General features: G+C 42.0%; 1 protein-coding gene across 1 annotated transcript in view; it reads left to right on the forward strand.

Annotated features, from left to right (window-relative positions):
* The window catches only part of LOC138282393 (dermatan-sulfate epimerase-like protein), an 81194-nt gene extending 70914 nt beyond the window's left edge, over positions 1-10280 (forward strand). The window contains exon 2 of the mRNA XM_069219907.1: positions 2897-10280. Coding sequence (XP_069076008.1) covers positions 3643-7293 — 3651 coding nt within the window. The 5' untranslated portion in view covers positions 2897-3642 and the 3' untranslated portion in view covers positions 7294-10280. The remainder of the gene's footprint in view (positions 1-2896) is intronic.
* The last annotated feature ends 825 nt before the right edge of the window (positions 10281-11105 follow it).

Consider the following 11105-nt stretch of genomic DNA (forward strand, 5'->3'; position numbering starts at 1 on the left):
TATAATATTTAACTTAAAAATACAGTTTCTTGAAGTCAATAGCTTCACCTGGGGCTATCACGGCATCGTGATCAACAAAACCAACAGTTCAGGCCGGCCTCTGCATCATGGTCCAGCTACAATGTCGGGAAGACCCGCAAACAGTACCTTGGATTTTCAGGGCGTTGTGATCCTCGCAGTGAGCTCCGGAGAGCAGCATCGCTGGCATTGTGGTGTCAGTTCCAAAGTCCGTTCGGGAGTCGTTTGGCCCTTGAAGTCACATGTGTTGCGGATCGAACTCCAGGCTGATGAAGTCAGGAGCATTAGCATCGGTGGCATCGCGGCTGAAGTGTGAAGTAGGATGATGCGATGTGCAGTGCCCACCGTCCAGGCAGCGGCTTGGTGATGGTGTCCAGCAGAGTCGGTGAGACCAGGGCTGCGGTGTGGAGCGGGTGGTACGACTGGCAGTGTCACCAGGTCACTGTGCAGGCAGTGGCGGCGTTGTTGCTGAAGCTCTGTTGTCGGTGGGCCTAAGTTGGCGGTACGGCACGGGCCCTGTGCGGCATCCACAGGTCGCAGGACAGGCAGTGATGCCTGCTGACAACACTGAAGTCGATGGTGCTGGCGTCGGTGGACTGAGGCTGCGGTCCAGGACAGGACAATGCTTTGTGTACCTCACGAGCAGTGTCCACAGGCCACAGTGCAGTAAGCGGCGCCTGTGTCAGCTGGAACATCGAGTTCGAGGATGCCCAGTCTGTGGTGTGAGCAAGGAGATGCTGGAGTGTGGGCCCACAGGTTGCTGTGCGAGCAGCGGCTCGGTGAAGGCGTTCCGTAACGGTGTCAGTGAGACCAGGGTTGCAGTGCGGCTCTGTGCCGCATCGGCAGGTCATGCTGCAGGCTATCAGATTCTTTGACGGCGTTGCAGTGGTTTTTCTTCTCTTACAGCTCAGAACACACAGTTCCCAGTGCTGCAGGTTGAGGAAACTGAAGTCTTTGGTGTCCCTGAGACTTCCAACAGGAGGCAAGCTCTACTCCAAGCCCTTGGAGAACTTTCTCAAGCAGGATACACAGCAAAACTCACCCTTTGCTATCTTTATGGGCAGAAGCATCAACTACAGGCCAACCCACCCAGCAAAGCAACACAGCAAAGGGGCAGTACTCCTCCTTCAGCTCTTCTCCTTGGGCGAGGTTCCTCTTGATTCCAGAAAGATTCTAAAAGTCTGGAGTTTTGAGTCCAATACTTATACCCCTTTCTGCCTTTGAAGCTGGCAAACCTCAAAGCAAAGTCTCAAGTATTTGTAAGATCCTTCCTTGTCCAGGCCAGGCCCCAGTACCACACCACGGGGTTGGAGACTGCATTGTTTGAGAGGCATGCACAGTCCTTTCAGGTGTGAGTATCCACTCCTCCATCCACGCCTAGCACAGATGGCTCATCAGGATAAGCAGGCTACACCCCAGCTCCATTTGTGTCACTGTCTAGAGGAGACGTGTAAACAGCCCAACTGTCAAACTGACCCAGACAGGGAATCCACAAACCGGCAGAGTCACAGAATGGTTTAAGCAAAAAGATGCCTACTCTCTAAAAGTGGCATTTTCAAACTAACCATCTAAAAACCAACTTCACTAAAAGATGTATTTTTAAACTGTGATTTCAGAGACCCCAAACTCGACATTTCTATGGGCCCTCAAAACGAATCTGCTCTTTAAAGTTGTTTAAAGGCAACCCCCATGTTAGCCTATGATAGAGATAGGCCTTGCAACAGTGAAAACAAATTTCACAGTATTTCACTGTTAGGACATGTAACACACACCAGTACATGTCATACCTTTTAAATACACAACACCCTTCCCATAGGGCTACCTAGGGAATACTTTAGGGGTGCCTTCCATGTATAAAAAGGGAAGGTTTGGGCCTGGCAAGTAGGTACACTTGCCAGGTGTAATTGTCGGTTTAAAACTGCACACACAGACACTGCAGCAGCAGGTCTGAGCCATGTTTACAGGGCTACAAATGTGGGTGGCACAACCAGTGCTGCAGGCCAACTAGTAGCATTTGATTTACAGGCCCTCTAGTGCACTGTACTAGGGACTTATGAGTAAATCAAATATGCCAATCATGGATAAACCAATCATCAATGCAATTTACACAGGGAGCACTTGCACTTAAGCACTGATCAGCAGCCATAAAGTGTGCAGAGACAATAAACCAGCAAAAACAGAGTCTAGTACACCATAAAAACAGGAGGTCAGAAGGCAAAAAGATAAGGGAGACACGTCAAAAAGCTGCCAAGTCTGACATGGACCTGCAAAAGAACATGCTGAGCACGGAAGAATACATCTTGTGTAAAATAAAGGCCTAGTTAAGCTAACTTTAGTTGATCATTATCAATGTGCACTTCTAATGCATAATTATAGATGAACAAATAATGTCAGAATAAATGCAAATGTGCATAAATGGATTAATGATTGAATATGCAATGTGCTTTCAATAAATGCAATATATCAAAATACGAGTTTAAATTTGAATGAGAACTACAAATCTTCATGTTAAAATTAAACGGTAGACCACACGCATATATGAAACTCTAATTTCCACATTGAATACATCTCCATTCATAGGGTTTGATGCTTCACTTAACATTAAAAAATTTCAGGGACACAGAGTATATGATATAGGTTACACATTTGGATTGCTTCTGTAATGTGTAGGGGTGAAGCCCAAAATTACGCTGCTCTGGGGGCCACTTTCATTTTGGTGTCCGGGTCTATTTTCTGTCCCAGTCCGGCCCTCTAGACATGTAGCTGCAGAAATGTATCCTGTTTTAATACTGTTGCTGTATTTATTCTGAACGCGCCGTTGTGGAACTGTGCGGTTTCAAATTCCTTGTTCCTCAGATTTATTTATTTTCCTTTTCAGATGATGAATCCACCCGCTGTGCAGCTGGAAAAAATGAACGACGTCCGGAGTCGGGAGACACTGAGCTGCTTCGGTGCTTAGAAGGATATGAAACAGGGAGAACTGAAAATAACAGATTACCGCCACTTTACAATGTTTCAAGTGCAAACCAACGGAGCATTGAAGAGTTTTCACAAGAGTATGTCAGAGCAGACAGAAGGGGAGGGGTCTGATCGTGTCTGCAACACAGGAAAGCAAATGAACCACGAGTCATACATTCCACGTCTGACTATGCTTTTGGAAATCCAAAGCATGACCTAATACATGGGGGAGTCCATTTTGAATCAACTAAATGAATTCATCGTGATCCTAACGTCTGCGAAAATGACTTTTTAAACTGCATAGTGCTCCAAAAAGTTGACTGTGATGTACGATTTCCTGGCATTACGCTTTTGAAAAGGCAACGAAATGGATATGTCTTTTAGGAACTCCCATTCGGAGTTCCCGATGTTTGAAATACATTTGTGCTTTCTGGAATATGTGGAAAAACAATTTTGACCCTTTTTGTTTTTTTTATCTTATTTTAACGTTCTTACTGATGAATGCACGTAGCATGCAATCATTTTCTCAAATACGATCTTTGACACTGTTATTCGGAAGATCCCTGTGAACGCTCTTTTTCTTCAGAATGTGCACACTCTGAAAAAAGAAGCACTTTGTTTGGAAAAGCAACGTTTGCCTGAAGGGAAGCATTCGCCTAATGGATCATGGCTCTGATGTTTACAGGACATTACTTCTTCATGGTATTTTTCATCCCAGCTCTCTCCCACTCTGAAGGATCTGTAAGCAATTATTCTGACTGGCTGACTTTCACAGATGACTCGGATCAATACCAAAAGCATAAACTGCAAGATGTTGTTGCCAGAGCTCAGCAGCAGGAGTTCAGTCTTCATCCAAGCTTGTATTTCGATGCTGAGGACATTCGCATAATGAAACAACAGTCGCGCAGCAGCCATTTGCATTTATTTAGGGCCATCAAGAGTGCGGTATCAACCATGCTGTCCAGCCCATCTTTCTTCCTGCCGCCAACCAAGCATGCTGATTTTTCTGCAAAGTGGAACGAGATTTATGGCAACAACCTGCCTCCCCTGGCGTTGTATTGCCTCCTTTGCCCAGAGGATAAAGCGGCCTTTGCCTTTGCGCTGGAGTACATGGACAGAATGGCTGGCTACAAGGACTGGCTGGTTGAAAACTCACCCGGAGACGAGGTGCCCCTAGGCCACTCCCTCACTGGCTTCGCCACGGCTTTTGATTTCTTGTATGGCTTACTAGATGATAGTAGAAGACATAGCTACTTGGTGAAGATACAGAGTGTAAGTGAGGAAATGTATGAATATTCAAAAGTGCGTTCTTGGGGCAAGCAGCTGCTTCATAACCACCAAGCCACTAACATGATAGCGCTGCTCACGGGGGCCCTCGTCACTGGCCTCTACCAGGAGTCCCGAGCTCACATTTGGAAGCAAGCTGTTGTTGATGTAATGGAAAAGACTATGTTTTTGCTCAATCATGTTGTTGATGGCTCCTTAGACGAAGGAGTTGCCTATGGCAGCTATACATCAAAATCAATCACCCAGTACGTTTTCTTGGCACAGCGTCATTTTGGTATGAATAACTTGGAAAATAACTGGCTCAAAATGCACTTTTGGTTTTATTATGCAACACTTTTGCCAGGCTTTCAGAGGACGGTAGGCATTGCAGACTCAAATTATAATTGGTTCTATGGTCCAGAAAGCCAGTTAGTATTTCTGGACAAGTTTGTGTTAAAAAATGGAGCAGGCAACTGGCTAGCGCAGCAAATCAGAAAGCATAGGCCAAAAGATGGGCCTATGGTACAATCTAGTGCTCAGAGGTGGAGCACTCTTCACACAGAATTCATATGGTACGATCCAAGCTTAATACCTCAACCTCCTTCAGACTATGGCACTGCTAAGATGCATATATTTCCCAACTGGGGGGTCATTACATACGGAGCTGGGTTGCCACATACTCTGACTAACACATTTCTTTCATTTAAATCAGGAAAGCTTGGTGGCCGGGCTGTCTATGATATAGTGCATTTTCAACCGTATTCCTGGATTGATGGATGGAGAAGCTTCAATCCTGGCCATGAGCACCCAGACCAAAACTCATTTACATTTGCCCCAAATGGTCAGGTTTTCGTTTCAGAAGCTCTGTATGGACCAAAATATAGCCACTTAAATAATGTACTAGTATTTGCCCCATCATCTACCAGTCAGTGCAACAACCCTTGGGAGGGTCAACTAGGTGAATGTGCACAGTGGCTGAAATGGACAACTGACGAGGCTGGAGACTCAGCTGGAGATATCATAACTGCTAGCCAACATGGAGAAATGATGTTTGTAAGTGGTGAGGCAGTGTCTGCCTACCCATCCTCCATGAGACTGAAGAGTGTTTACCGTGCTTTAGTACTTTTAAATCCCCAGACGCTGCTAGTAGTGGACCATATTGAGAAAGAAAAAGACTCTCCCCTTAGTTTGGTCAGTGCCTTCTTCCACAATCTGGATATTGATTTTAAGTACGTACCTTATAAGTTGGCAAATCGATTCAATGGGGCCATGATGGATGTATGGGATGCCCATTACAAGATGTTATGGTTAGATCACCATGGAAATAGCCCTCTTGCGAGGATACAAGAGGAAGAACAGGCTGCTGAATTCAAAAAGCGCTGGACACAATTTGTCAATGTGACCTTTCCCATGGGGAGCCATGTAACTAGGATTGCCTACCTATTCTATGGGCCATATGTCAATGTTTCCAATCTCAAGTTTGTGGATGATAGTAAATATGGACTAAGGGTTAGCTTAAATGTCAACAATACAGAGAAAATAATATCAGTAATAACAGATTATAATGACTTGAGTGCACGATATAATTATCTGGGTTTTGGTGGCTACGCCAAGGTGGAAGATCAGGAAACAATTACTAGATTTGGTGTGGGCACAGGAACAGTAGATAAAATCCCTTTAAACAATAGATACTTGTTCCAGTTTGGATTTAAAGTAAATGCACTTGCAGGACTCCTCATGTGTGTAAGTTTGGCTGTGCTGGCTTTCCAATGGAGGTTTTACAACTCTTTCAGGAAACTGATGCGCTTGGGCCTAATTCTTGTTATTACACTGTGGTTCATTGAATTGGTGGATGTATGGAGCTCCTGCAGTCAGCCTATCTGTTCAAAAGAGAGTAGTGATTCAGTGGAGAAGGAAACAGACACACTAAAAAGATCACAACTAATGGGCAGTCCCTTTCTTGACTTACCAAATGTTGTGATTACTTCATTACCTGGTTCGGGAGCAGATGTTTTAAAGCAACTCTTTTTCAATAGCACTGATTTCCTCTACATCAGGATTCCTACAGCCTATTTGCCTATCCCAGAAAGTGAATTAAAAATTGACCCCTTTATTGATGCTTGTGAATGGAGCAACTCTGATGTTCAAGATGGTCACTTCCTTGTAATGCGAGGATGGCTCCAATCTCTTGTCCAAAACACCAAGCTTCACTTACAAAACATTCACCTGCATGAATCAAACAAGAGTGGGTTTGCTCAGCATTCTGTGGTAAGTAAAGAGAAGAAGAAGAGATATCGAAGAAAAGATATTGTTGCTGACAAGAGGATTAGATTGAGAGGTAGTTTTGACAAGGATGCAGAATATATAAAACAGTTAAGAAGACACCTTATGGATTATCCCCATTCACGACCTGTGCTCAGTTTAAGCAGTGGGAGTTGGACTTTAAAACTGCCTTTTTTCCAAGAAGTTGTTGGCTCATCTTTAAGGGCCTTGTTTGTTGTAAGAGACCCTAGAGCATGGATCTTCTCCATGATCTACAATAGCAGGCCTAACTTTTATAGCGTGAACAAAATTGCCCATCACCTGGATCAGATGTTTAAAGCTCAGGATAGCACAGAGAAATGCAATTCCAACTCAGGTCTTGCCCGTGAGTATGAGTCACTGAGAGAGGAGCTATCTAGTTCTAAATCAAATGCAGTCTCCATGCTGGCATATTTGTGGTTTGTGAACACTGCAGCTGCCATGAGAATAAACAGACAGTTGCCAAAAAGAAACTACCAACTGGTTAAATTTGAAGACATTGTAAATTTTCCACAGAAAACAACAGAAAGTATTTATGCCTTTCTTGGCATTCCTGTTTCTCCGGCGACATTAAACCAAATATTGTTTGCAAGCTCCACAAACCTATTCTACCTTCCCTATGAAGGGGAGATTTCACCAATACATATTGACAGCTGGAAAAGGAACATGCCAGGGGAGGAAATTAGGCTGATAGAGAATATCTGCTGGACACTAATGGATCGCTTAGGATATCCAAAGTTCATCAATTAAGTGCTGCAGGTCAGCATTCATTTGAACTAATGATCTTCACATAGTTTCTTAAAAAAAACAATCAGAACTGTATGTTTTATTCTTGTAAAAGGTGTACATATTAGTTTCTTGCAGAGATACTATTTTGTAAACAGGAAGTTGATATTGCAGATGTGATTTTAATATATATGTATTACTTTTTTAAATACTTACACCATACCACTAGTAAGAACAAAATACATTTTAATTACCAGATTTCAGAAGTTACCAGATTGTTCCTATTATTTGTTTACCTTTTTCTAGTCTACCTTTTAATTTAACAAGCTTCTGTAGCCTAAACCCTTAACCTAATTGGTCAAAGAGAAGTACCAAATCCAGAATCCATTGGTTTGTTAGCTAAAAGTAGCAAACTAGAACATAATGGCTTTATGATATACAGACATCTGGTAATTCTAAATTTAATAGAAGATAGTGAGTGCATTTTTTGCACTGCACTTTGGCATTAACACAATATCTCAATAGTTTACTTTGTTGATTCACCCATTAACCTCCTGGGATGTACCAGCTAATCACAATGTATTTCTTCAATCTCTTCATAATTACATCTACAATGATTCAAGCAATGAGATGGACCAGCTACACCTTTTTAAGATGCAGAATCACCCGTTCAAAGTATAGTAGCACCCATGTGATTGATTGCAAATTTTACACAGTAATTGTGCCCTGATTTATAGCTGTGGTGACATCATGGTAAAGTCACAGATAAATGTAAAATTTGTGTAATACCAACATTCTATCTTGTACTGTTGTGGGGAATTCATATTTAAATATCATAAGAAACATTTTCAAAGTTTCTTGCAGTGAGATATAATTTGATTATTGTTGTTTATTTAGACCATTATAACTGTGACTAATACATTCTAGAAAAAGGGAGTGAGCCAGAGTTGCTATAAAATGTTTGAAAATATTTGCTTATTTAAAGACTCAATGAGTAAATCCAGAGTAAATGCTAAAAACTATTACAAGCAGGGGAATGAAATGAAAGTGAGACAATGCATAGAGAGCTCAATGAAAGATCTTTGGGTATTCCAAAAAGTGTGTGTTTTCCTACTGCACAGGTTTAGTCTTTTTATTGATCTGTTTTTGCTATTTGGCTCACTCTTCAGCTTGGATGCAAATCTTGATTTGAGTGGAAACTCCAATTTAGTTTCCGATAAGGATTACTGCTCCTGTTCAAATTAGTCACCCAAAAGTGTTTCCCTGCAAGACGTTTACATCGTTAACCTGGCACAAATAAGTTAGAGCATTGTCCACCATTCCAAGGCCTGATACTCTGATTGGGGCTGTAAAGGTGCCCCTGCTAATTTCCTAACCCTGTTGTATCACAAGTTACTACACCAAACCAGCACTTGAGATGGAATAGTGGTAAAACTGTCTTTCATAAATTATATCCTTATAGTGGCCTTCATTGTATAGAAAAATAAACAGCCTTCTTTAGCACATATGGGTCTTAAACAATCACCAACAATAGTTTTTCAAGAATGTTTAATTGTTTTGCTGATGTCTATTTGGGTTTTGAGAACTACTGTGAACTCGTTTACTGGATAGCCCGTTCAATATTAATTGATTCAATACCACGTCACAACTAATGGCCAAGACTGCATTTGTTGGTAAATGTTGAGAACTGGAAAACGTATTATTTGTTTTAATTCCTAGTAGTGAAGACCCACAACCCTTTCCTGGTATTAATGCTAAACAGGGCCGGCTTTAGGTTGATAAGACTGGTGCTGCTGCACCTTGCGCTGAGTTTGGTTGGGGGGCATTGTTTTTAAAAATAACTTTAATGCAGGTGAACTTGCTTCGTTGTCCTGCAGTTTCAAGCAACGATAAAAATGTCAAGATAACTCTGGTGATTAATGTTACTGCTGATGAGAGATCGGAATTCTTTCTAATGACAGTTATGTCTTCTCATACAATAGCACAGATGGATAACGTGCCTGCTGCAAAGAACGTGTACCATACAGATCACAAAACAGAGGGGCTCATTTACAAAGAAATGATGCAGCTTGGTGCTGCAAGCCAGCTTGCTGTGCAATGCTGCGTTAATTAGAAAGTAATGTGATGCATCATATTTACAGAAATACAACGCAGCCCAGTACTTTCCTCCGTGCTAGAACACAAACTGCTGCCTAGCGCCAAAGCAGGCACCCTTGCGTCATGGTGGTAGGGTGTCTGCATTGCAGGGATGATTGGTTATGTGCATGAATTGAGATCTTCCTGCACATAAGCAATCATTAATGGAGTTTCCCTCTTTATATGTGTGCTGCAGAATGCAGTACACATAGAAAGAGGAAAAAATAGTGTTCTTTCTCCCAATTGAGCCAATTTAATGCCACCCGCGTGGTGGTGAACAAATCTGATGTATTCCCAGCCTTGTAAATCTGGGAATGAGTCAGATAGGAAAACACACAGCAACGCCCATGGAACACCCCTTTCCCACAGAGTTATGCAAAAAAGGGGGCCATATGTACAAGGCCATTAAAAGTTATGCGAGGTGGCTTTGCATGGCCTTATAAATATGGGCCAACACACTACGCCACCGGAGCATCACAAACAATGATGCTCTGGTCGTGCAGTGTGCAGCTATGGTCTTGTAAATGATGCCATGTGTTTGAATGAACTATGAGTTGCACTTAAAAAAAATTAAATGTATGTCCGAAAGGGACCTTGGAGAGATGACAGGCTCTATTGGAAAGTGGTAGTGAGGAAATCCGTGGAGCAGGAGGTCATGGGGGCACCAAAAATTACTGTCACACTAGGCGCCTCAAATGCTAAAGCTGGCCCTGATGCCAAGTTGTTTCTTGATTACTTGAGTGAGATTCAATGTAGCATTGCTATATTTGATTAATTTTACTGTAACATGGTAATTGTTATAACGAAACTGTTTGATCAAAAGTTTTTGTGAATTTTTATATTGTTATGATTGATAAATTACACCATTCTAGGTCTATTTTTCCCTTTTATAATTTTTTTTTTAATTTAATGACTTAAGTGTTGCTGAAGTTGAAAGTGAGAAATTGAGGTCAGTGGAAAGAATATGAAAGTAATACCTCTGAAGATTTATACAGAGAAAATATCTTGCCATATGATGAAGTCATTGAAGAGATCATGGTTTTTGGAGAGGGCAAATTCTATAATTTTGATGGATTCTTTCACTTGCAGATTCCTCGCCTATGAATATTTTCCAGGTGTCAGACTGGAACATTTTTCCTCAGTCATAGTTCTCCAGTGTTGGGTGGTACTAAGCAGCCTTAGCTGCAACTTTTCCCATCCAAGATGTGCTAACTTTATAGTATAAAAGGCACCCACCAAATTGATGCTCTGTATTAGTTATAGAGTTCTACTTGGTGCTTCACAAACACAATTCCTCAGCTTTCGATAGTGATTAGGTTGAATGTCTACAAAGATTTCAGATCTCAAACTTTGTCAGAGATGTCAAAGGAATATCTTCATCTGACCCACACAATATCTACAAAAGAAATGGAAACAACATTAAATAGAGAAAATGGATTGGGCCTAACAGAGTAAAAAGTACAGAGTATACTAGGAATAGGAGGGGAAGAATGGAAGGACTGAAAGGAAGATGATGGCAGGGGAAAGACATATAAAGAAGGAAGAATGGCATGTTTTTATTCTCTTCGAAAACAACAAGGAGACAATAGAGTGGAGGCACCAGAGGAATGCCGTCCCAATATAGGAAGGGAAGAAGAAGAAGATGAAGAAGTAGTCTCCTGGAAAACAGCAGAGGGACCAACGTGCAGATGCCTCTACTC

Source organism: Pleurodeles waltl, chromosome 2_2 (genome assembly GCF_031143425.1).
Source record: "Pleurodeles waltl isolate 20211129_DDA chromosome 2_2, aPleWal1.hap1.20221129, whole genome shotgun sequence".
NCBI lineage: Eukaryota > Metazoa > Chordata > Amphibia > Caudata > Salamandridae > Pleurodeles > Pleurodeles waltl.